Source organism: Cyclopterus lumpus, chromosome 22 (assembly GCF_009769545.1).
Source record: "Cyclopterus lumpus isolate fCycLum1 chromosome 22, fCycLum1.pri, whole genome shotgun sequence".
In the NCBI taxonomy this organism is placed as follows: domain Eukaryota; kingdom Metazoa; phylum Chordata; class Actinopteri; order Perciformes; family Cyclopteridae; genus Cyclopterus; species Cyclopterus lumpus.
In genome coordinates this window covers 18,360,207-18,383,282 of record NC_046987.1, presented here as the reverse complement: position 1 = coordinate 18,383,282, position 23,076 = coordinate 18,360,207, and the positions used below count along the sequence as shown (strand labels likewise).

The 23,076-nt window shown below is 40.5% G+C and overlaps 4 protein-coding genes across 11 annotated transcripts in view; 2 read left to right on the top strand and 2 right to left on the bottom strand.

Moving 5' to 3' along the window:
• smc6 (structural maintenance of chromosomes 6) overlaps positions 1-4,851 on the bottom strand; it is a 14,947-nt gene extending 10,096 nt beyond the window's left edge. For 2 of the 5 annotated variants that reach the window (XM_034562638.1, XM_034562637.1), the window contains exons 1-8: positions 4,720-4,845; positions 3,002-3,132; positions 2,783-2,894; positions 1,796-1,901; positions 1,568-1,704; positions 908-969; positions 540-620; positions 332-433 (exon numbers count right to left, since the gene is read on the bottom strand). In XM_034562638.1, coding sequence (XP_034418529.1) covers positions 332-433; positions 540-620; positions 908-969; positions 1,568-1,704; positions 1,796-1,901; positions 2,783-2,894; positions 3,002-3,118 — 717 coding nt within the window. In that variant the 5' untranslated portion in view covers positions 3,119-3,132; positions 4,720-4,845. Of the gene's footprint in view, positions 1-331; positions 434-539; positions 658-907; positions 970-1,567; positions 1,705-1,795; positions 1,902-2,782; positions 2,895-3,001; positions 3,133-4,719 lie in introns of those variants that run through there. The other 3 variants (XM_034562640.1, XM_034562639.1, XM_034562641.1) reach the window with 2 other exon arrangements.
• LOC117751085 (tudor domain-containing protein 6) lies at positions 3,082-12,369 on the top strand. 4 transcript variants are annotated; one of them, XM_034562614.1, is made up of 5 exons: positions 3,082-3,282; positions 5,139-5,189; positions 6,347-6,630; positions 8,806-12,078; positions 12,212-12,369. In XM_034562614.1, exons 3-5 carry the CDS (start codon positions 6,372-6,374, stop codon positions 12,247-12,249), a joined length of 3,570 nt encoding a protein of 1,189 aa, XP_034418505.1. In that variant the 5' UTR covers positions 3,082-3,282; positions 5,139-5,189; positions 6,347-6,371; the 3' UTR covers positions 12,250-12,369. The 4 variants fall into 4 exon arrangements, with proteins under 4 accessions (XP_034418505.1, XP_034418502.1, XP_034418503.1 ...); XM_034562611.1 differs by having other exon boundaries at positions 6,347-12,078; XM_034562612.1 differs by lacking the exon at positions 5,139-5,189 and having other exon boundaries at positions 6,347-12,078.
• A 998-nt stretch (positions 12,370-13,367) lies between these two features.
• Positions 13,368-15,801, top strand: LOC117751146 (ankyrin repeat domain-containing protein 66). Its single transcript, XM_034562722.1, has 3 exons — positions 13,368-13,542; positions 14,643-14,871; positions 15,019-15,801. The coding sequence occupies exons 1-3, from the start codon at positions 13,404-13,406 to the stop codon at positions 15,185-15,187; spliced, it is 537 nt and encodes a 178-aa protein (XP_034418613.1). The 5' UTR covers positions 13,368-13,403; the 3' UTR covers positions 15,188-15,801.
• On the bottom strand, positions 15,471-23,030 carry adgrf3a (adhesion G protein-coupled receptor F3a). Its single transcript, XM_034562644.1, has 18 exons — positions 22,965-23,030; positions 22,182-22,236; positions 22,075-22,087; positions 21,854-21,982; positions 21,573-21,728; positions 21,352-21,458; positions 21,196-21,254; positions 20,969-21,093; positions 20,660-20,878; positions 19,558-19,785; positions 19,318-19,464; positions 18,904-19,018; positions 18,600-18,678; positions 18,299-18,478; positions 16,452-17,783; positions 16,324-16,365; positions 15,699-15,746; positions 15,471-15,561 (listed from the first exon to the last, which is right to left on the bottom strand). The coding sequence occupies exons 2-18, from the start codon at positions 22,227-22,229 to the stop codon at positions 15,505-15,507; spliced, it is 3,084 nt and encodes a 1,027-aa protein (XP_034418535.1). The 5' UTR covers positions 22,230-22,236; positions 22,965-23,030; the 3' UTR covers positions 15,471-15,504.
• Between the last annotated feature and the right edge of the window lie 46 nt (positions 23,031-23,076).

Here is a 23,076-nt window from a genome sequence, read left to right as displayed (position 1 = left end):
GGATGTTATTTTTTAATTTTTTATTAAGATGATTACTTATGTGTGTATGTGATCAACTTTAAGTTCAAGCGTACCTTTGGAACATCAGACATTGTTTTATTTAGTTTATCTAGAATTGGCTGTGTATGTTTACTGCTCATTTTATTATTTATTCTTGTTTTGCACTCTTATTATTTGATACATCTTCCTCTAATAGTTTTCTTTTAAGCAGGTGCACCGACATGGCATCAATATTGAAGTTCCCCTGTGTTGAACTGAAAATAAACAGCATACATCGTGTACATATGACATATTAAAACATATCGGTTGGTGATGATTCATAAACACGGACCTCATCTTGACTCTCCACCTGCTGCCGCGTGATTGTTTTCGTGTGCTTGATGTGGATGTAATCTCTCTTCATCTGTTCCAGCAGAGTTGCCTTCATGAAGAACTGCAAACGACGATAAAGCAGAAAACATCACGTTTTAACTTCCATCGTTACAGATGCGGTCTCAAAATGAGACGCCCGTAGTTAATAACAATGGCGGTCTTGTTACCTTGTACTTGTCGGATTCATTCTTTGAATGCAGGAACTGTTTACTCATTTCTTGGTTGAGGATGGACACGGGGTTATCCAACTGGAACACAGCGAACACATGTGCTGCTTCATGAAGCCTTCGAGGTGCATTGTTGTGCAGTTATTACATATAAAAAGCTCGGAAAATACAATTAGCGCATTCGCTGGAAGATAAAAAGATGCAAAAAAAATATCTGAAATTATTTTTAAAGGCTTATTTGTGGGTTTTCACATACAAGGGGCTCTGTAGTTTGGTCCCAATACACATATTAAGATTGTTTTAAACAAGAGCTGCTAATTAAAAATCGTAAATAAATAAATTAAAAAAGAGCTGTACAGTGCGAGTACCTGGATGTTAAAGTGGTCCAAAATGGCGGTCAGCTCCTCCTTCTTGTTTGAGATGAGTTGACCTGAAATAAAAAATTAAAAGAAAATCAATGTGGTTTAAATCTATGGTTTCATCGATATTATTGTTTACTTTGTATTTCGATGCTTTGTCAACATTGTTTTTTTTTTTTTTGCACAACACGCGACTGTGGAGCAGCAACGATTAGTCTATTAATGGTCCAAATATAAATCGTTTCAATGAGAGGCTACAGCTTCTTTAATGTGAGGATTTAATGAGTTTGTTAATCATTTTATTAAAATAAACTGAATCTGTTTATCGGCACAAAAAAAACAAAAAACAAGCGCATTCTAAATATATCACCTTCACCTTGAATGTGAATATTTTATAGACAAAATTATTTATCAAGAAAATAATCTACAGAATTATAGAAAAAGGTCAATCTTCGTTAGCGTCAGCTGTGCACAATCTAATCCTAAAAAATAATAAAAATAAAAAAAATAAAGAAGTGTAAAGCCAGAGACAACCACCATCTCCCCAACAGAGATGGTGGAGGTCTGACTGGAGTGATTTTTCGTCACTCCCATGTGCGTCTGGATTATTTGACAAGTTAAATAAGGTTAAATAAGACTCGACATCATCTGTTACTCGGGAGAATTCACCGGTTTTGCTCCTCAGTCTGCAGGTCCGGCATCCGTCACTGGAGATCCGGTGCTCGACGGAGATGCAGTCGCCGTAGGCGTCCCTTTTGAAAGCATCCGGTCCTCTGTTTCTCAGCTTCACGGTGATATCTGCGGCGCTAGAGAGCAGAGTACACTGTGGTGGTATTCCAGGAGCAATGCACAGTGTTTATGGATACTCCAGGAATAACATGATGCAGTCGGACTTACCTCTCACTGGTTTTCACAAAGTCCTTCAGAGACATTCCTCTGTTGGTGACGGTGGCTTTTCCCCCGAGGCCGACCATCAAAGCAGTCAGGATGGCACTTTTTCCACCTGAGATTTTAGATTGGAAACAACAAAAGATGCGGGGATTAAAACACTCGAAATGGAATCACCTGTTGGCAGAAATCATCCTCCGGTTAAATGATTTATTTCACTAAATGTTGAAGGGTAACTTTGGTATTTATTGACCTGGATTATATTTCCCCATGTTATTATATTCTAAGTGAATAATGGAGAAAACCATTTTACAAAAATGGGTCCAGTATTGAGTGAGAACGCTGCAGCCGGCAGACACACAACAGGCTGTAACGCAATAGATAGATATATACTGTATTCATCCCCAGGGGGAAATTTATTTTTCTGGAAATGTACCTTTGCACAAAAAAACAAACACAAAATTGACTCAAGACAACTGATTCAGACTCTGATTATTCTCCTGATCTACGAAGAGGGCACAACCCTGATTAGGTGGGATAAGATCTGAAACAATTAGTTGATTAATTGGTTTGTGGAACAATAATGGTAATCTGCAAATATATTTGGGGGCCTTTTTTTGTATACCTTTATTAGGTAGTGATGCTAAACCTTTATTAGGTAGTGATGGTAGAGAGATGCCTCCATGTTCTGTCAATCATTCATTTGAGCCAATAGTCTATCTCAGCTGTACCTGCTTTACTGTGTTTTGTAGATAATCATTTGAATACACAACAGTTACAGTTTCCGTCCACCCCTGCTTGGTTGAAATGACATTCAGCCTGTTTTATTGAACCAACATAAATAGATTAGAAGTTGCCTCGCTTCAAAAAGGGTATGGACGCGCTGTGGATCTGTCACCCGGCCCGGTCGGGACGTGTTAAAAACACACAAGTCAAAGACGACAAGCAAGACGACAGACGTGACATTTAGGAAAAAAAAAAATCCAGTGTTCTTACTCCCGTTGTTGCCGATGATGAAGTTCACGTTGGGCCCAAACTGGAAGGGGCCGAGCCAATGGTGACACATGAAGTTCTTCAGAGTGATGCTCTCGATGAGGCCGATATCTCCCTGGAGAGACATGCAGGAAGCAGCGTTTAGCCCGTGAGAGAGTTGGTGAGACGTAAAGAAAGGGGGGGGGGGGGGGGGGGGGGGGGGGGGGGGGGGAGGGGGCTCACGGTGCTGGAGGGAGTGGCTCTGCTGAAGGAAGGTCTCTGGGGCTTCGCATCAGCCGTCACTCTGCGGCTCATGACAGCTGTCACGTCACTTCTCACTTTGCCTTTCCTCTTACTCATTTTGAAACAAGTCACTGGAAATAAGAGTCAACGGCAAGACAATATCATGTCAGATATTATTATTATTATTGATCCATTTGTAGGGCTGTGATTTGATTACATATTTTCCCCTCTACGTTTGAGTTATGTGGTGTTGTACATTTACTTAAATTAAATCTTAAAAGGTAGGTAATTTTTTTTTGTTACTTTATATTTTATGCCACTGCATTTTAGATAGAAATATTGTATATTTTACTGCCTACATTTACTTGACAGCTTCATTGTTACAGACTCAGAATGCACAAAATATTAATAAACTATAAATTGCAATGTATTCTGAGAGATGAAGCTACCCAAACATTAGACCTATATAAAGTAGCTGACATCAGCTGAAATTAGCTACACATTACTAGTGAACGATCTTGAGAAAGTATTGAAATGCGATTAGTTTTTTACTGATATTGCAATAGCAATATGATTTGCGATATTAGGAGGGAATCAATGTCCTCATTTCTATTGAAAAACATATTCTAATTATTTTATTTTACGGGGATTGGTCCAAAACAGATGTTTTCTTAAGTCTAAAATATGACATGTCGGTCAGGACATCTGCAGCATGATAATATTTATTCATAATAGTATTTCTAAATCACATTTCACCTTAAAAAATATTCTGCCTCCTTCAATTTGAACATTGCAGTAGGCAATACTGAGACTTGACTTATCGTGTAGAGCGAATGAGCCATTTTGCACTATGTACTTATATATCTTAATGCTAATATTTATTACCCTCTTAATTAAATAAGATTTTGAACGCATGACTGTTACTTGTATATTTTTGCACTGTGTGGTAGAATGTATTCTACCACCACTGGTTTAAAGTTTGAGATGTCAACTAAGGAAAATTGTTTGGCAATAGATATCCTGAGAATCAAACATGCAGATCTTTGTCTTACTTATGATGATTTGGCGCTGTCAGCCATTACATATTTATCACTCAATGCCTGGAACAAGTTCCTCTTCTTTTTTTTTTTTTTTTTAAACCAAGCAATACTTTTGAAACTATTTTTAGTATTGTAGAAAGGTGACGACAGACCTGCTGCAGGGAAATATTTGAAGATATACTAAATAGCGTATAAGCTATGCAATAACAAAAAAAGCTTTCAAAGAAAGAGCGTGTGACAAACAGAAAAAAAGAGATGTGAGCCAAGAAGCAACGGTCTCAACAACAACAACAACAACAACAACAACAAGTGTTATTGAGCAACAGGGCTCTGCAGCTAAACATCCACTGCAGCTTTTGTGTTTCCAAATGTTTTCTAACTGACATTAATATATGTTAGGCCCTGATTAACCTTATTTAATAAGTGTTTGTATATAGGATATAGATCAAATATAGCTGCAAATCACTATTCTTAGTCAATTAAGTTAAGATATATATCTCGTGCGCTGTGTTTTCCCACCACTCGTTCAAGTTTCGACAAGAACAGCCGACACACCCACAGCCCCCGTGGAGCCACCCGACGGCAACAGGTGCATTTAAAATAAGAAACAACTTCCGGTTAACTTCAGAAAGAAAAAAAAAGAACAAATATGACAAGCATGTTATAAAGGTCGCCTACCATTGTGCGCGTGCAGTCTGCAACCATAAGACGAGAAGAGGGCGCATTGTCTCTGGAGACTTCCTGGTCGGTGTGTCGCAAACTGAGCTGCAGCCGTGACAGTTTAAGGGCTTCACTTCTCTGTCAAACGCGGAACCGAGAGCGAGCTCCGTGATTGGCTCTCCGGAGCGACGTTTACGGCCAACATTAAAATCTCACAGCTTTTAACTTTTGTTTGTTTTTTAAATGATAAATTAATTGGTCGTCGACTAGACATTTGCAGAATTTGTTTTTTTAGGTCACACACACATTGCAATTATCAAACACGGTCTTCTTGATATCTTGCATGTATTTTTTCGAGGCGTTATATAGAGCGCCCATGTAAATACGAAGCCTTTTAAACACGCATGTGAGTCGTCCCCCCCCCACCCACCCCCCAGGTCCTTCAGACGCCCAGTCCCCTTGATGATGAGTCGCCTGCAACAAACACGGTGAGAAGATCGACTCGTGTTTAGTTAATTAACAAGTTGAGTAACTTTTAGTTAATTAATCAGAGCCGAATTAGTGTGGTGAAGATGAAGGCCTGTCGCGCGCCGTGAAAAGTCACGTGTGTTCAATTTAGCTTTGCACATAGAGCTGGATGTGTTGCAGACACGTGCTGCCTCATTTTTAGGATTATTTAAGTGAACCCTGGTGTAAAATAACATAGATTCTTTTGATTAGAGTGGATTTTAAACGCCCGACAATGACGAGTTCCCGATTAGTTAAAAGTACTTGAATTGGTTCTACTTTCATAACTGTTTAATTGTGCAAAAAAAAAAACCTTAAGTGTTAGTCAAACTGGTCGAATAAAAAAAAAAAAAAGATTTAACAATAAAAACAAACAAACAGCGAAATTAACGTTTGAAGGATTACTATACTGAATCAACCAGCAGGTACATTTATCATCATCACAGTGACCAACATAAACATAATTGCTAATTATAACTTGCTGTCAAACTGCTGTCATTATAATGCATATTGGATAATGACCGTCACTTTTTAAATAATGTATTCATATATCTAAAAATGTTATGTATTGCACCGTTAATACTGTAATTGCTGGTGAGCATGCAGCCTACAACTTTTACTAATAATGGGGTCATAAAAACTAACCTTTTGAAGCGGTGATACTGTACCCAGAGATGCTAAAAAAAATGCTAATTTAGTGACTCACAATATTATGTTCAGAGCTGTTGATCCAGCCTCTCGGCGTGTAGTGTTTAGTTGGCAAATTATGTTGATGAGGGTTTGTTTGTGATCACTGGTGCGGGTTTCCTGTGTTTGACTTATGTCCACATGATTCATGAAGTGTTTTCTACAGGATGCATTCGTAGTTTGCATCTGATGCGCCGTCAATCTCACATATCTCCCAAACTCATGCAGTCAAGCTAAAATCTTAGTTGTTAAACTTGCACGGATGAGTAGCTTGAGACTGTTTATGCAGAAGTGTTTTGAAAGGTATGGTTTTAATGAAGATTCATGCGAGACCACAGATCACAGGCATAAACGACAATGGGGATTCTACATCTGTGGGACGCAGCAATTCTTTAAATTATTGCCTATTTTTCATTGATATTGAAACATCATTTTGTTTTCTCTTTTGCAGGTGTATTTGACCCCAGAACTTCACAATGTGTTCAATTCCCGGGCTTCCAACGCCTGGATCAGAAGTACCTGTTGTCATCACAAGGGTGAACTTAAACCGCAATTGTGGTCTTGTGGAATTATGGGTTAACATGGATGATGGAAGGAAGCCTCTTTATGAGCAGATGAGGGCGGAAATTCAGTTTCCTAAAAGAAGGTTTCATGGATCCGAAGGAAAACCAGGGGATCTCTGTCTGGTTTGCATCAGTGACACCTGGCACAGAGCTCGGGTGGTATCGATTCAAGGTGAAACTTGCAATGTTTTTCTAATTGACCAGGGACAGCCCCATATCTCCACCAGTGAAGCTTTAGCATGGGGCCAAAATGACTGTTTCCTCCTTCCTCCTGAAACTGAATCATGCGTACTTGCAAATGTGCTCTGCCTTGAGAATAACTGGCCTGAAATACCAACACAGTTTTTGCTGTCTCTGCCTGGAAAGAAGTTTAAGGGACTGGTTCAGCACGTGCTGATGCCAGACAGGACCATCCTGCTCGACATACCAATCGTTTCCATGCACATCTGTAAGATTGGGGTTGCAAAGAAGATGGCGGTAGATGAGTTTAAAAGCCTTGTGCAGAAATGTCTTGAGGCCCAACACCCAACGCAGGAACAGGATGTTAATTGCCAACTTAAGAAGCACAACCAATACTTTTACCCAGAACTGTTAACTGATAGTTTTGAACTTGTTAACGTGACTGAGGTAACTAATCCATGTAACATTTTTTGCAAACTCCAAGTTTTTTCCAAGGCAGTGAAGATTTTATCAGAAACGATCCAGCAGCACTATGAAGAAAGCTCAGATTTAGGAGAGGCACAACCTTTGACCTGTAGGGATCCATGTGCTGCTCGAGGGATGAACGGCAGATGGCATCGCTCGTTACTAAATGAAATGATAACTAGCAATGGTGTTGTTGAAGTCTTGCATGTGGATGAAGGAAAAAAAGAATGTGTCCCAGTTGGAGACATCAGACCTCTGCATGGAAAATTTCTAAGAATGCCAGTTTTCACGTACACCTGTTCTCTCGAAGGCGTAAAAGATAACGGCACAGGTTGGACTACAGGCCAGAATGATTACTTGAAATCACTGCTCCTGAACAAGAGGTTCGTGGCAAAGTTTAACCACCACAATGTACCTCAAGATGTCTATGATGTCATTCTCTATGCAGATGATGCATGCATGAATGATTGTTTTATAGAGAAGGTTGGACCCTTTTCATCAGAACGAGATACAAATGTCCAGAATAGACCTGTTGCCTCATCATTTCTCAGTTCACTTGGAAAACATTGTTGTACAGATTTACAGAACAAAGCCACTGTAAATGTTGATGGTTTACAAGAAGAAACGTTGCCATGCACAAAGAACCAAGCCACATCTGGAGCAGATGATGCTCAAATCAAAGATAATTCAAAGCATCCAGACCCTATGGTACAGATCAATGGGAATCTTTTGGTGCAGAATGCTTGTGGTGATGAGTATGTGTTTACTGTAGGAAGTAGTGTCAATGCAAAAGTATCTTTCATTGAAAGTCAACAGAAATTCTGGTGTCAACCAACTGAAAACTGTGACTCTCTCAGACACCTGATGCAGGACCTGCAAAACCACTATGCATCCACCCACCGTGATCCACTTGTTGAGTCAATCTGTGTCGTCCGTAATCAAGACAATGACATGTGGTATAGAGCAAGGATCATGGCAAGTCACCACACTTCTGATGTAGATGTGAGATTTATAGACTATGGTCAAACTCAAACAGTCCCTCTGCACGATGTGTTTCTCATTGATCCAGCTTTCTTACGGCTAAATGCCCAGGCTTTCCAGTGTCGCTTGTTCAATTGCAAGAATTCCACTAATCCCACTTCCATCACTCAGACTGATACTGCAGAGTTTCAGCAGTTGGTGGATGTAGGCGCTTCGTCAAAAATTGGGTTGAAATGCACTGTGAAGGCTGTAACATCTGATGAAGAAGGCATGCTGGTTAATGTGGTCGATATTGAAACACCATCTGACAGTGCATGCAAGCTTCTGACTCAGGAATGTGCACCGGCTCAAGCACTCCTTCAAATTCTTCCAACGGTCCCATTGGATGTATACAATTGCTCCACGTACAATATTGAGGTGGATGGAAAAGAAGATGTGTGGATAACCTATTCAGAGAACGTCAATCGATTCTACTGCCAACTGGACAGGAATTTACACTTGTTTTTCAAAGTGATGGGAAGTGTTAAACAACTAATCAACCAGCCACGCTCCACAGATTGCCCACTTGGACTTGATAGCATTTGTTTTGCTAGGTTCACTGATAATCAGTGGCACAGAGGTCAAGTGGTAGAAATGTCTCCAAAAATGAAAGTACACTTTGTGGACTATGGCCAAACCCTTTCAGTGAATGAATCTGATGTTTGTCCCTTTCCCACTGAAGCAGGTGTGGCCAGGTCTGTTCCTGTGCAGGCTGTTACACTTGGACTGTTTGAAGTCCCGACAGAAGTGCCACAAGAGGTCAACAAGTGGTTTGCAGACAGTGCCATTGGCCAAATGTTCACCATTTCAGTGGTAGCAAAGGGAGAAAAAGGGAAGCTCATTGTTGAACTGTTTACTGGAGCTCTGAATTTAAATGTGAAAGTCAGAGAGATGATGTCAAAGATAACACAACAAGAGACAACGTGTCCCATTGAGCAGACTGACCAGCAGCTCTTAAACAGCTCAGAGCATGGCGGTGGGCCAAATGAGGACTGTTTAACTCAAGAGCTCACGAATGTATCCATATTGACAATGATGAAAGATCTCAATAAAGTGTACAGCAACGATGGACCATATGCAAGAGATGAGCCGATTTCAGAATCCATAAGTAATGACTCTGCACAAGAGTTTGAACATGAAAAGACTTTAGATGAAGGAAGAAAACCAATAACAGATCTTATGGACAAAGAAATGGAAGATGGCCAAGGAGACTCAGAAATAACACAACAACTTTCCCTTCCTTCCTGTCCCGAAGGAAATGTGAATGTCTGCATTTACAAGTGGCCAAAGATCTCTCAAAACAGGACTGAGGAGGTATACGCATCCTGCATTGCTGGACCACATCATTGCTGGTGTCAGTACGCCAACACTGAAGACCTGAACATGGTGTCGAAGCTTGCTCAGGAAGCAGGACAGACACAACAAGACAAGATGTTCCCAGAGACTCTTGGTCCTGGCAGTCCATGCCTTGCTCAGTTCTCCAGTGACGACCAGTGGTATCGAAGTCAAGTAATTAGCAGAGTTGACGATGCCTTCCGTGTCTTGTTTATCGACTATGGAAATGAGTCTGAAGCTGATGGCAAGAATGTGAGATCACTGCCTCAGAGTCTGCTGGAGAAGGCTCCGCAGGCCTTTTTGTGCTCCTTGAATGGATTTGATGAGTCCAAGGGCTCCTGGAATGACGACGTTTACGATGCATTCTACAATCTTCTGGTTGATAAACCACTCAAACTGACGGTGCTCAATATGGACGACCAATCAGAGGCTGCAGTTCCTCAGTATGCAGTGGAAATTGAATGTGAGGGAGCGATTGTTAATGCAGCAATGCTGAAATACTGGAAACCAGCTGCAAAAGAACTTATTCCGATAGACCCCCCTGAAAGAGAGCTTTTCCTCCAAGATATTCAAACTGAGTCCAACATGACACAGACAAATGTTTGCAAAGTAAATGTGAATACGTGCATGTACAGGAAGCCAAACTTCTCCAATAACAAAAAAGAGGAGGTATATGCTTCTTGTATTGTTCAACCCCATTACTTCTGGTGTCAGCACACCAAAACAGAGGAGCTCCGCAAAGTATCAGAGCTTGCTCAGCAGGCAGGACAGACACAGCAGGACATGATGTTCCCTGAGACTCTTGGTCCTGGCAGTCCATGCCTTGCTCAGTTCTCCAGTGACCAACAGTGGTATCGTGCTCAAGTAATTTCTAGAGTTGGTCATGCATTTACCGTCTTGTTTATAGACTACGGAAACGAGTCTGGCATTGACGTCAAGAATGTGAGATCAGTGCCTCAGAGTCTGCTGGAGAAGGCTCCTCAGGCCTTTTTGTGTTCCTTGAATGGATTTGATGAGTCCAAGGGGTCCTGGAATGAGAATGTTTACGATGACTTCTACAATCTTCTGGTTGATAAACCACTCAAACTGACAGTGTTCAACATAGACGACCAAGCCGAGGCTGCAGTTCCTCAGTATGCAGTGGACATTGAGTGTGAGGGAGTAATAGTTAATGCAGCAATGCAGAAACACTGGGAACCAGTTGCCGAAGAATGTGTTTCGATAGAACACCCTCAAGAGGAAACCGCCCTCCAAGATAATCAAACTGAGTCCAGTGGGACTTTTCTCAATGTTTCCAAAGTAAATGTCAATGCTTGTATGTACAAGAAGCCAAACTTTTCCAAAAACAAAAAAGAGGAGGTATATGCTTCTTTCATTGTGCATCCCCATTACTTCTGGTGTCAGTACGATAACCCGGAGGAGCTCAGCAAAGTATCAGAGCTTGCTCAGGAAGAAGGAAAGATGCATCAGGACCAGATGTTCCCAGAGACTCTTGGTCCTGGCAGTCCATGCCTTGCTCTGTTGTCCAGTAACAACCAGTGGTATCGAGCTCAAGTATTACACAGAATTGACGATGCATTCTGTGTCTTGTTTATCGACTATGGAAACAAGTCTGACGTTGACATCAAGAATGTCAGATCAGTGCCTCAGAGTCTGCTGGAGAAGGTTCCTCAGGCCCTTTTGTGCTCCTTAAATGGATTTGATGAGTCCAAGGGGTCCTGGAATGACGAAGTTTACGATGAGTTTGAAAATCTTCTGCTCGATAAACCACTCAAACTGACAGTGTTCAACATGGATGACCATTCAGAGGCTTCAGTTCCTCAGTATGCAGTGGACATTGAGTGTGAGGGAGCAATGGTTAATGCAGCAATGCAGAAACACTGGGAACCAGTTGCCGATGAATCTGTTTTGATAGAACACCCTCAAGAGGAAACCGCCCTCCAAGATATTCAAACTGAGTCCAGCATGACTCCTCTCAATGTTTCCAAAGTAAATGTCAATGCTTGTATGTACAAGAAGCCACACTTTTCCAAAAACAAAAAAGAGGAGGTATATGCTTCTTGCATTGTGCATCCCCATTACTTCTGGTGTCAGTACGACAACGCGGAGGAGCTCAGCAAAGTATCAGAGCTTGCTCAGGAAGAAGGTAAGATGCAACAGGACCAGATGTTCCCGGAGACTCTTGGTCCTGGCAGTCCATGCCTGGCTCTGTTTTCCAGTGACGACCAGTGGTATCGAGGTCAAGTAATACGCAGGATTGACGATGGGTTCTGCGTCTTGTTTATCGACTATGGAAACGAGTCTGACGTTGACATCAAGAATGTGAGATCACTGACTCAAGGTCTGCTGGAGAAGGCTCCTCAGGCCTTTTTGTGCTCCTTGAAAGGATTTGATGAGTCCAAGGGGTCCTGGAATGACGACGTTTACGATGACTTCAACAACCTTCTGGTTGATAAACCACTCAAGCTGACGGTGTTCAACATGGACGACCAATCAGAGGCTGCGGTTCCTCAGTATGCAGTGGAAATTGAGTGCGAGGGAGCGGTGATAAATACACTGATGGAGAAATACTGGAAAGGACTGGACACAGACCATGCCTTGGAAGAACGTTTGGGATCAGGTTAGTAGACTAGACTTGGTATCCCTTTTCAACCATATAAATCTTGTTGCTAATTGGATATTAAATATCATTTGATATTTAGACATGAAAGCAAATGCAATGTTCTCAATATGTGATCTTATCTTTGTTTCAGCTCTCAAGATGAATGTTCATGGGGAAACCCAATTGTGACAGAACAGCCTTGAGTTTTGTCAACTGAAAGTTCATATTTGTCTTGTTAGAAAATACATTTGAATAACTATGAACAATTAAGCTTGTCATGTGGTTAATAAAATTTGTGTCGATAAACAAGTGCTGGTATGAATTAGTGATTTTAAATGAGTGATTTTGAAAAGAATGGATTATACATATTTGAACAGGCTGTTGAGCCGGTCGGGTTAGTGCTGCAAATCTTTTCAAAAGGCCAGCATTAACTATATTAAGTTTTACAGTCACACAATTTATATTTGTGTTGAAAGTGAACAAATTAGGGTATCCGTTATGAGTCTGCAGTCCCCTCCCCAGTCCAAAGGGAGACAAAAGATGCTACGAAGGGACATTCTTAAAGTTAGACAACCAATACATAAAACAATTTTAAAAATCCAATGCTAAGACTTTCCAAGGGAGGCACAGCATGTTGGACATGTTGGGTGTTGGACTTTCATGTCGATGCTAAATAGATTTACGTCAGGGCCAGCCAAGGCAAAGAGCTATAACCAACCGAAACTTGGGGGGCCAGAGTTGCAGCAACATCCTGGCCACGCCCATCGACACACCTCCACTGACTCCTGGAGGCAAGCACTTATCAAAAGTCTCACTGGACACTGGTTTTTAAGTGGTTGCGCAATACACGGCCACCTGCAAATAATGTAATTAAAGAGCCAAATAATAAAAATCAATATAAGGAGTGATGAAATAAATAAATATGCCAGTAAGCTAGGCCTTGGTATGTGCAGTAAGCCAGCCATTATATCGTGAACTTTATTTATGAATAAAAACTTATTTGAATTGGTTTGTTACTTTCATATTGACGTGTATTGGCGTTATGTTTTGCCTTGCTTCTGTACAGAGCACTTTGTAAACCCTGTTTTTTTTTTTAAAGGTGCTATATAAATAAAGTTATTATTATATTGCTATACTTGACAGCTTAGCCAACGGCACACACATTATCCCTTATATCCAACCCTAAGACAGACACGTGTAATGCATTCGGTGTGTCGTGTGTAATTAATTAAAGTAGAGTTACCCTCATCTGCAGCAAGGTGGCAGCATTTCCCGTTTACAGGCTTCCGGGTTGGTCTTTCCGTGTTGTCCTTTCGCTGTTGCCATGCAACCGCGGTGACGCGATGACAGAGTTGCACCAAGCAGCCGCAGCGGGGGACTTCGCTCGAGTTCAGGAGCTCCTCGGGCAAAATGAATGCGATCCAAACCAGAGGGACGTCGACTGGAGCTGCAAGACGCCGCTTCACTGGGCGGCGGCTCGAGGTACGAGTGGGTCCGAATATACCCGAGCAGCCGGATGCACCTCCAAAATATCCCGATGTCACCCTTCAACGACTGCGTTGAGATAACGGGGCCAGTGTGCGAGATGCTCTCAAAGTGGATAGTTTTATATATTTCCCTTTTTTCTTCCTTTTATCTTATACATTTACTGTGACGTGAACACGTGTCTCAGTCATTGTGCTGTGCAGTTGAGCTGCAAGGACGCCACTTTAAAAAGCCATTCAGAATATATTTATTTTTTAATTAAGCAAGTTATATATCAATATATTGATGTACTTCACAAATGATCAGAATTAAAATATATATATTTTACTCTCGTGTCTTGAGGAAATGCTGTCGAATTTTCCTCAGTTTAATGTATATTTTGTGATTTAATATTGGCTTAACATTTTTATGTTGCAAAACATTAAAAACAAACTTTGTTTAATGTGCTGCTGCTGTCTTGGCCAGGACCCTCTTGTAAAGGAGATTTTTAATCTCAATGAGGCTTTTCCTGGTTAAATAAATTTAAATAAAAATTACGCATTAGTATTACGTATATTGTTATTTTTTCTTTCTAATAAACGTTACGTCCTAATAAATACGCCAATCAACGTGGACGTGATTTGCGTTTTGAACTGATTAATGTAAGGGCTTTAAACATGAACAATTATCTTCTTTAGCTATTATTTAAGAAAAAAGAATCTCACATTTATTTATTATTTTGTAATACGTCAGAACATATTGTAAAATGTCCAACATTTCATCCTCAAATGTCTTTACATTTAATTTGCAATGGCATACAACAAAGAAAAGGAGCAATTAGTCACATTTTTCTTGTTAAATGGCTTAAATCACATATGATGCCAAGAAAATGTATCTCAATCAACCAATTAATAAATTGTTTCACCCACTTCTGTTTACTTTCGCATGTGGCCTTTAATGTGAAGTGCCCTTCTTGTTGCATTGCTGAATTTCTTCTTTTCTTCTTATTTCTTCTATATTATTTATTGAAGTTCCTCACAGCAAATAACACCATTTCTTTTCAATTGATTTTAAAACATCAGTTCTTAATAAAATCCCTGCGATGCCTTTTTCTACAGGACATACCGACACGGCCCGGGTCCTCATTGAGCATGGAGCCCGGCCGTGTCTGAGGACGCAGCACGGCTGGACTCCAGCCCACAGCGCTGCCGAGTCCGGCCGGCTATCAGTGCTGCGGCTGCTGCACGCCCTCCATGCCCCGATGGACACGGACGACTGCTGCGGAGACAAACCAGCACGGATAGCTGAAATATATGGACACGCCGACTGCGTTCTCTTCCTTAAAAAGTACAAGAAGGAGCCCAGTTTTCCAATTCTTATTTAATTTTCTGAACCTTACACCTTTCTTTCTTTCAAAACATGCAGCCCAATGACAATCCTGCGATGACTTGAACAGTTAAATAAGTCAAATGCTCTGTTTTTTGTATGTTGCAGAGCAGAAATTGAATGCCAGGCCTACCGCAAAGTGGCAGCCCAGAAAGGGGTTTCAGTGGATGACACAGATGAGGAGTGGGCCGAACAAGGAAAGGAGAACGAAGACCAGGCGGTCTCTCAGAGCAACACTCAGACTCACCTTTACTCCACAAAGTGTGTACCAAAGTGACATCCTTGTAGCCTTACAGTCAACAGTGTTTCTGGGGCTTTGAAGGGTGTCCGTACTGAATAATAACACGTAATATACAGTATTGCTTAAATCACATGAGCAATAATATGAAGTTTAAGTTCAAGCAAAAAACAAAGATTACATGTTGGAAATATGTTAAAAACACGGATATCTACCTAACAAACTTTATCACAGATAAACAACAACAAAGTAGTCACATCAGTAGAGACGATGTAGATGCAAAGATATTATCTATGGTTTTTATGCGTAAAATGTGGTGTGTTTTGATGTAAGAGTGCACACATTTAAGCCGGTTTTCACTTATTCCAAGATGAGACTAAGTTCGTGGTGCTGTCAGTGTTCGATGCCGGCGCCTGGGAGAGCAGAGGAGAAGGATGTGTATCATGATACCAATCAATAGTCATCAATCAATAGTCATCAATCCATAGTCATCAATCAATAGTCATCGTGGTATTTTACATCAGAGTAAGCCCAGTTGCGGCACACTTACATGTTTCTTTAGATGTTTCTTTAGATGTTTCAGCAGCGCTTCACGGGTCTGTCAAAGTTGGAATAAAACATTATTATTGGTGAAATAATAATAATGATAATGATATGTGTGTGTTATAATTTGGATACACTCCCTGATTTTGGTGTAGAGCCCCTTTGCTAAAATGTGTTCCCACATATGTGTCGATGTTTAAAAGATTTACCACAATTCCAGAGGAATTTACACCCTTTTAACCTTATCACAGATCATGGAGCGGATGTATCGTCAAAGGAATAGTTTGGCGTTTAGGGAAATTATGGATATTTGCTTGCTCAACAGGGAATTAGATGAGAAGGCCGTTAAATATGAAGCGGATTGGCAGCATTGGCCTAGCTTAGCACAAAGCCCATCAGAGTTAGGACTGAACAATGAAGCAAATATATTTGATTACTCGCACTGTGAATGCATTTATGGACTAAATTTACTCCCATCACATTAATATTCAAATATTCAAAATATTTTCGCCTTCCAAAGTAACACAGTACAGTACCGAAGTTGATCCAGAAATGCAGGAAACTTTGTTATTATTATTATTATTATTAGGATTTACTTCAAAGTTTTCTTTGAAGAAGTAAAACTGCCTTACCTGTTGGTCCGCCAGGTATGTGGTTACCAAAATGAACAAACCCTGCAAAGGAAATGACAACAGGTTAATGAGCAATACATACTTTACCGGGTCCTGATGTGTCTTTGAAGATCCTCCTGACCGTATACCTGGAATGTGTTCAGCAGGTTAAAGGCGTAGTGAACTATGAAGACGATGGGCCCGGACGTGAGGTCGAGGAGCATTACGGCAAACCCCAAAACCCAAGTCACGCCGAAGATTGGAGTCAAAAGAATAACCGTCCTCATGACGGTTATGGTGGCATTTTTTTCTCTTTCATTATATTTTTCTGGAGTCATAGGGCGATTCAAAAGCTTAATGATCACCACCACCATGGAAAACACGTTGACGAAGACGATTATGCCGACCGGTATCACGAATGCATAGATGGAGCCTTTCATGAGGCCGGCATAACACAGCCAACAGGTCTCCATGGAGTAGTACTCGCCTTCAGCGCCGTTGTTATAGGAAAACCACGTGATGACAGAAATCAGCAGAGGACACACGTAGCCCAGGACCAATGAGAACCTCAGGTACGTCTTCCTGCCCATTGTATGCAACGTAAAGACTGTTTGATGAAGCAGCATGCTGCTCAGACACAGCATCCAGAAGAACATGGACAGGTAAGAGAAATGCTTCAGCGCCACGAAGATCTTACACCACGTTTCTTTGTTGTTATCGTTAAAAGATGCCAAAAAACAGCAATCCGCCACGAGCAAACACAGACAGATGTTTACGTTGGCCATGTGGCGTAGATACGAAGTATCCGTCTTCACGACCGCGCTCCAGACGATCACTTCTATCGCGAGGGTGAGAACGAGCGACACGACTGACACGGACAGCCCGACCAAGGTCACCTCGGTGAGCCCCCTGATGTTCACCGGAGACCTCGACATGAGAACGGCGAAAGAGGACAAATGTCTGCAGACGCAAAGCCCCTCGTCGGAAGCGCCCTGCCATTCGCATCCTTCCGTCGACCAGCTCCGGGCGCCGCGGTCCCAGAAGACGCACCTCATGTTGACGTTGCGAGGCCTCGGCCTGTTCAACGAGAATTTGATTTGAACCTGGACTGAATCCGATTGTTTCCTTTCCGTCGTCACGGACACGACGATGCTGTTGGGCTGGTACGTGTCATCTTTGTTGGGCAGATAGTTCTCCAGCTCTTTGAACCCGGCTGTCTTCACGCTGCCGGGGTCGGGACTCACAAGCTTCACGTCGGTGTCGAACACCGTGTTCCGGCACGTTGACCCTCGCGGGCAATCGGATGCGGCTAGCTCTACGTTCTTTTTCTTAGGGACACGGGTTACATTGGTCTTCTGAATCAAGTCCTCGAAGGAATCCAGATAGCTCTCGGCCAATGAGATGGTGCCTTTGTTCGCCTCTGATGTCCATGATTCGTTGAGAGACTTCTCCAGAATATTGCTGGATGACTCCAGAAAGTCCTGAAAAACAAAAGGAGCGTTGTTTTAATTGCCGTTGATGTACAATGTCTGCTCGACGTTAGCAAAAAGCATTTCCACCCGGCTATATTAATTATTAAAAAGAATGAGCAGGGCTGCATGGCAGATATGTGCATTTGACTGTGTTCATACTGATTATTGCCCCGAAATGATTGATTTGACGACACATTTGATTGGTGGTAAAAGCAAGTGAGCTTTAAGAACGACAGCAATAACTGAAATTCAATAAACACAGGATTAGAAACAGGCTTTATTCATTTCACTTTGTTATTAAAGACGTGCAGCCTGTAAGCTAAAAGCTTAATTAAGAATGAAATACATTTAATTAATTCGCCAGTGACACTGGAAATAATTCCAGCCATAAGTAACACTAAAAAAAGGGGTGACATTTAATGACGTTTTTAATGCTGAGAACTTTAAATGAACACATTGAAGTAACTCTCGTTGGCCTCTTTGCCATCGGAAACCCAATAATAACATTAAAATGTAATACTTACATCCGCTGTGTATTCAGAATTCATGGATTTTATCTTTCGACTCATTTGGGAGAGGACTTGAACAGATGTATTTAAGTTGGCGAAAGTGTTGATAGTCGCTGAGTTCTTCGTGACATTCCCAAAGAGGGAAAATACATACGCAGCATTGTCATCGAGTGAGCCGAGTCCAATGTCAACAACCTGTAACAACAGCCACGATTTATTCATGTGTGATGAATATTTGTTTTTTTCGAAATGTAAACGTCGACTACCATCCGATTAGGGGAGAGCTCGCGTTTCAATCTGCGTCCTCAAATCTTACGTTTGCTTTTTGCAGCACATTGTTCACATCCCGATTCACACATGTTGAAACCTCTGGTTCCCATTTCCCCTGTGTCGGGCTGAAATTATGAATATATTAGCCCATCAACATCAAATTAATCATCAACAAACATTCATTGGTTTCGGCTCCTCGAGGTGACTATTAGCACACTTCTGTGATGGTAAAGATATTTGTCTGCGGACTGAACAAGCAACTGTGATGGGCATTTATCTCACATTATGTACACAAACAATGAATGGATTAATCATTAAAAATATAATAATTAGCAGATGATTTGCTTTACCCTATTTTGCATTCCCTTTCTCTATGTCCGGTCGCGTTGGTGCATTTCACCACTGCAGAGAATCCAGCTTTGGTGACTTCCCAATCACCCTCCGCTGCACAGTACTGATTGGTTCCTGTTTTGAAGAAGAAAAGCCATGGCTCGCTTTATCATTTATTACATAATGTGAACCAAAGCAACAAATATTTGTACAAAGTGAACTTCAGGAGAACCAATTTAATGAAAATTAAAGCCGTCGAAAGCTCTGCAAAAAGATGGAAAGTCAAACCTTGATCTGGAATATTTTTTTTATCTAACATGTGAGGGAACACGATTCACAAGGGGCAACATTTTTAATATATTGAAATATGGATCCGGTGTCGGACAAAGTCGTTTGTTTTTTGACAATATTTGACTGAAATACTAAAAACATACCATATATGACGTTGACAGAAGCTGAAACAGTTCTCTCTTCCTTGCACCTGTTCTTCAAAGTGCACGTTACTTGGGGTATATCCTTGGTTTCATTACAGCTAACAAGTACATCACTTGCATGACTATCAGGAGATCTTTGAAAAGGACCTGCGAGGATCACAAAGATATACGTGTCGTGAGTTTTGAGTTTTGCAGATGGAGTTATTTATTGAAACAAAGAACAAAAGAACATGTGCTCACCAGCCACGATGTTCAGGCCCGTCCATTCCACATCATACACATCCGTGTTGTGCTCTAGCTCACATTTCACTCTTACTTTCAAGAGATTGGAACCAATTATGCAGTGTGGAAACGGCGGTGCTATGATGAGGTCCGCTTTTGGCAGGAGCGATATGTTCATCGTACCGCTGGCTTTGTGAATTATGTTGATTGAGCTTAATTGTTGTACATACTTACATGTGTACTTTCCTAAGAAGAAGAAAAAAAAGGGATAAGAACTCCTCAAAGTAAATATCTGGCTCATCAGCTACAGAGTGCTGTTCACCTGCTAGTGAAATAACACAATATACAAATACCACAATAATAGTATTGTCAGCGAGTAGCATAATGCATGATCGCACTTTTAAAGTGTGTTATTTCTATATTTTATTATCAGTATTATTGGTGCAATAACATGTCAGCAGTATTTAATGCTGGTCCAGGTTCATAGTCTGATGGATAGATTGATCTATGACAATGCATCCTTATTTATTTGTTGATCATATGTTTGTGTTTAAAATCAAAGCATTGCACTTCTGTGACATTGTTGAACTAATAATGCAGCAGGCCAAAAGATATCGTCCTTTTTATTCCACATATTCTATATTCTTCATTGTCGTAGGGGGCCTATACATTCAAAATGTTGGTACATCTGAATAAATTATCGTCTGTAAAAAGCTTTCATGTAGAATATAACATTAATTGTTTTGCTTTGTACCTATTTTAACTAAAGTTATATTGAAGAAGTTAATATAACTGAGGTTTACTTGGTTTAGGCTTAAGTTTTAAGGACTTTTCCGCTTTATTGTCCGGTTTGAAACATTTGTTCCAAAACTTCTCGAATGTAACGAGTCACATCGCTTTGATGAAGTAATCAAAATACATGATTTGTTACATTTTAAACCAACTAGTAAACTATAGCCTATTGCATTTCAAAAGCAACCATTCCAACACAGAGTACAAGTACTTCAAAAGTATTGTTGTACTGAGGGAAGTCCCGCCTCTGGTTACTCATTGACATATTCACTGTAAGTGTCACACTGAACATGTGAAACATACTTTTGAGTGGCTGAAACAAATATACCTTCCCAGAGCTTGGATATGTTTCTTAGTGTGACTCTGGTTTCCAGTGTTTCTGTTGTCACCTCGGACTCTGTGCCGTTAAATATCTCAAATACTGTGCCCTCTCTCATCAGCAGCCACACCGGCGAGGTTTCCAGGTCCTCCTTTAATGTGCACGTGAGCTTTGGGTTGTCGTGGTAACACACCGGGCTCTTGGGCGGCATAATTAAACGGACAACACCTGCAGGGAAAAATACAAGAATCCAAAGGATGAGCTATACAAAGGAAGGACGTGTGTCTCTCTCCGAGTGCCCTTCTAGATATCATTTACCTGTCGTCTCCAAATCCACCGACGCTGACAGAGTGCTGATCAGGAGTTGTGTCTTGCTCATCAACTCTTGTTGTTTGACCGTGTGAGCGAAGGACACTTCAAAATCTGCGATGACGCTTCCAACCCTATCAGCGGAGACAAAGCACTCTCAGTCACGTATTGAAAACAGAACGGAAATTGGAGATATTATTTTTATTTGGAGAAAGAAAGAAAAAAAGAGGAAGCACCTGTATTGGTTAATTGTTAAGATGTCAAATCCGGCCAAAGTGCTGTACACTCTTTTCATCTGCAAGGCAACGCATCAGTATGCTATTTACAGAGAACTCAATGACTTACATTATTCCTATAATCTGATCAAGGTGTTTAATGAAGTGCATCATTACCTCTTGCAACAAATTATTATTACACTGCTTAAATATCTCAGTGGTGTTTTCTTTCAGACAATCATAATGATCCATCCCTCTCAAAGTAATGGATCCGCTGACAGCAACTGTGAAAAAAAAAGAAAGATGCATGCTTTGAGATACACAATAATTATGCACACACACACACACACGCACACACATTTATGCACATGCAAAGACAGTAGAATATAACCAAATACCTGTTTCGTTTGAAATACACCTGCGAGCAAGCTTGTCGGTGAAGGTGCAGTTCATGTCGCCGCAACATTTCTGATCTGTTTCCAGACAAACTGTGTCGCTCCATCTGAAGTCCGACAGGCAGCTGCACCGGATGCCGTCCGGCACGCTCTGACAGACTGATTTAAAAAAAAAAAAAAAAGTCTTATAGTTCAACTTTTTGGGTTTTTTTTTTCGAATTAAATATAGAATACGTAGTATTTTTTTTCTTTACGAAAAATTAAAAAAAGTATTTTTTTTTAACTTGTTGTCATTTTGAGGTCATCGACCTTCAGGTTGCCGCTGCTCACAACAGTTTTCAGTCTCGCGGTTATGTTTGCGATGACGCTTTTCTCTACGACCATTTTGAAATAATACATTTGTGTTGAATTGTCTGAAACGTATAGAAGAAAAGACTCATGAAGACAATAGTTGTTGCACACGTTGTTTAAGAACAATGTAATGCAAAAATAAAAACAATTTTACCGACTCCAGTAGTCTGAAAAAAAAAGTTTAAAAAAAATCATTTCATTTAATAAAATGTATTATTGCAATTTTAATTTTAAAATGGTAATGTTATGATACTGATTTACCTGACAGATGTTTAGTCCCAGGATACAAAGAACAAATAAGGTCCACATCCCGTTCCTGCAAATAATCAATAACAGAAGAAGTCCTTTGCATCGACTGTCGGTTCATTTTGGATCATACAGCTCTACTTTTCTTACATAAACACCGATCATCTTAATCTCTATCCCCTGTTGTGTCTCATGATATGTGACTCTCCAAAGTCCCTTTAGTTTGTATTAAGATCATTTTCCTAAAAGAAAAACATTGGCGGCATATGGAGACTGAACCTCAGAGTTAATATTTGTTGCAACGTTTCTGCAGAGGAATAATAAAGAAAATTGAAGTTTTATGTACATAGCCCGAAGTCACAAAGTTGCCTTAAAGGGCTTTCTTTACACTTTTTTTTTTTTTTACTTTTAAATTAAGTATCACCAGGTTTTTTTTTCTATTGAATTTGTCTGTCAGCATTTTCAAATAAATCTGTGCACCTCCAAAATATTCTGGTAACTGGATTTTTTCAATTTACATCAGAAAAAAATATTGTATTAAGGGTTATTTTTATGCCGTTTATTCAACTCCCATTAACAGCTATTCTGAACCTATCAGACTAAATGGCCCGTCAGATAATAATGAAATCATTGCACTATACCAATACCTGAAATTAGTTTTTTAAAAAAGAAAGGAATATGGCACATTCAAACCTTTTTAAGAATACATTATCAAAAGTATCTGCGTTGTATATTTCACTGCAACAGCTAGTACGTGTATATCAACAATAGATAATTAATATAGAAAGATTAGCTCACCTGTTTTAATCTTAGGATGTCTGTTGAACCCGTCTGCTCCCGCAAATGACAGCAGCCCAATGACGGAGCTGCTGATGGAACTGCTGATGGAGCAACTGATGGAGCAACTGAT

What these genes read in the sequence shown, in the direction of transcription:
- LOC117751085 (XM_034562612.1), top strand. Translation starts at nt 6,372, where the DNA reads ATGTGTTCAATTCCCGGGCTTCCAACGCCTGGATCAGAAGTACCTGTT. An exon ending in GGAAGAACGTTTGGGATCAG is followed by an intron (nt 12,079 to 12,211) that starts GTTAGTAGACTA and finishes TCTTTGTTTCAG; the next exon opens with CTCTCAAGATGAATGTTCAT.
- LOC117751146 (XM_034562722.1), top strand. Translation starts at nt 13,404, where the DNA reads ATGACAGAGTTGCACCAAGCAGCCGCAGCGGGGGACTTCGCTCGAGTT. An exon ending in TCACTGGGCGGCGGCTCGAG is followed by an intron (nt 13,543 to 14,642) that starts GTACGAGTGGGT and finishes CTTTTTCTACAG; the next exon opens with GACATACCGACACGGCCCGG. An exon ending in TGCGTTCTCTTCCTTAAAAA is followed by an intron (nt 14,872 to 15,018) that starts GTACAAGAAGGA and finishes TGTATGTTGCAG; the next exon opens with AGCAGAAATTGAATGCCAGG.
- adgrf3a (XM_034562644.1), bottom strand. Translation starts at nt 22,229, where the DNA reads ATGTGGACCTTATTTGTTCTTTGTATCCTGGGACTAAACATCTGTCAG. An exon ending in GGTGGATTTGGAGACGACAG is followed by an intron (nt 20,879 to 20,968) that starts GTAAATGATATC and finishes TTTTCCCTGCAG; the next exon opens with GTGTTGTCCGTTTAATTATG. An exon ending in ACCTGCTGAACACATTCCAG is followed by an intron (nt 16,366 to 16,451) that starts GTATACGGTCAG and finishes TTTCCTTTGCAG; the next exon opens with GGTTTGTTCATTTTGGTAAC.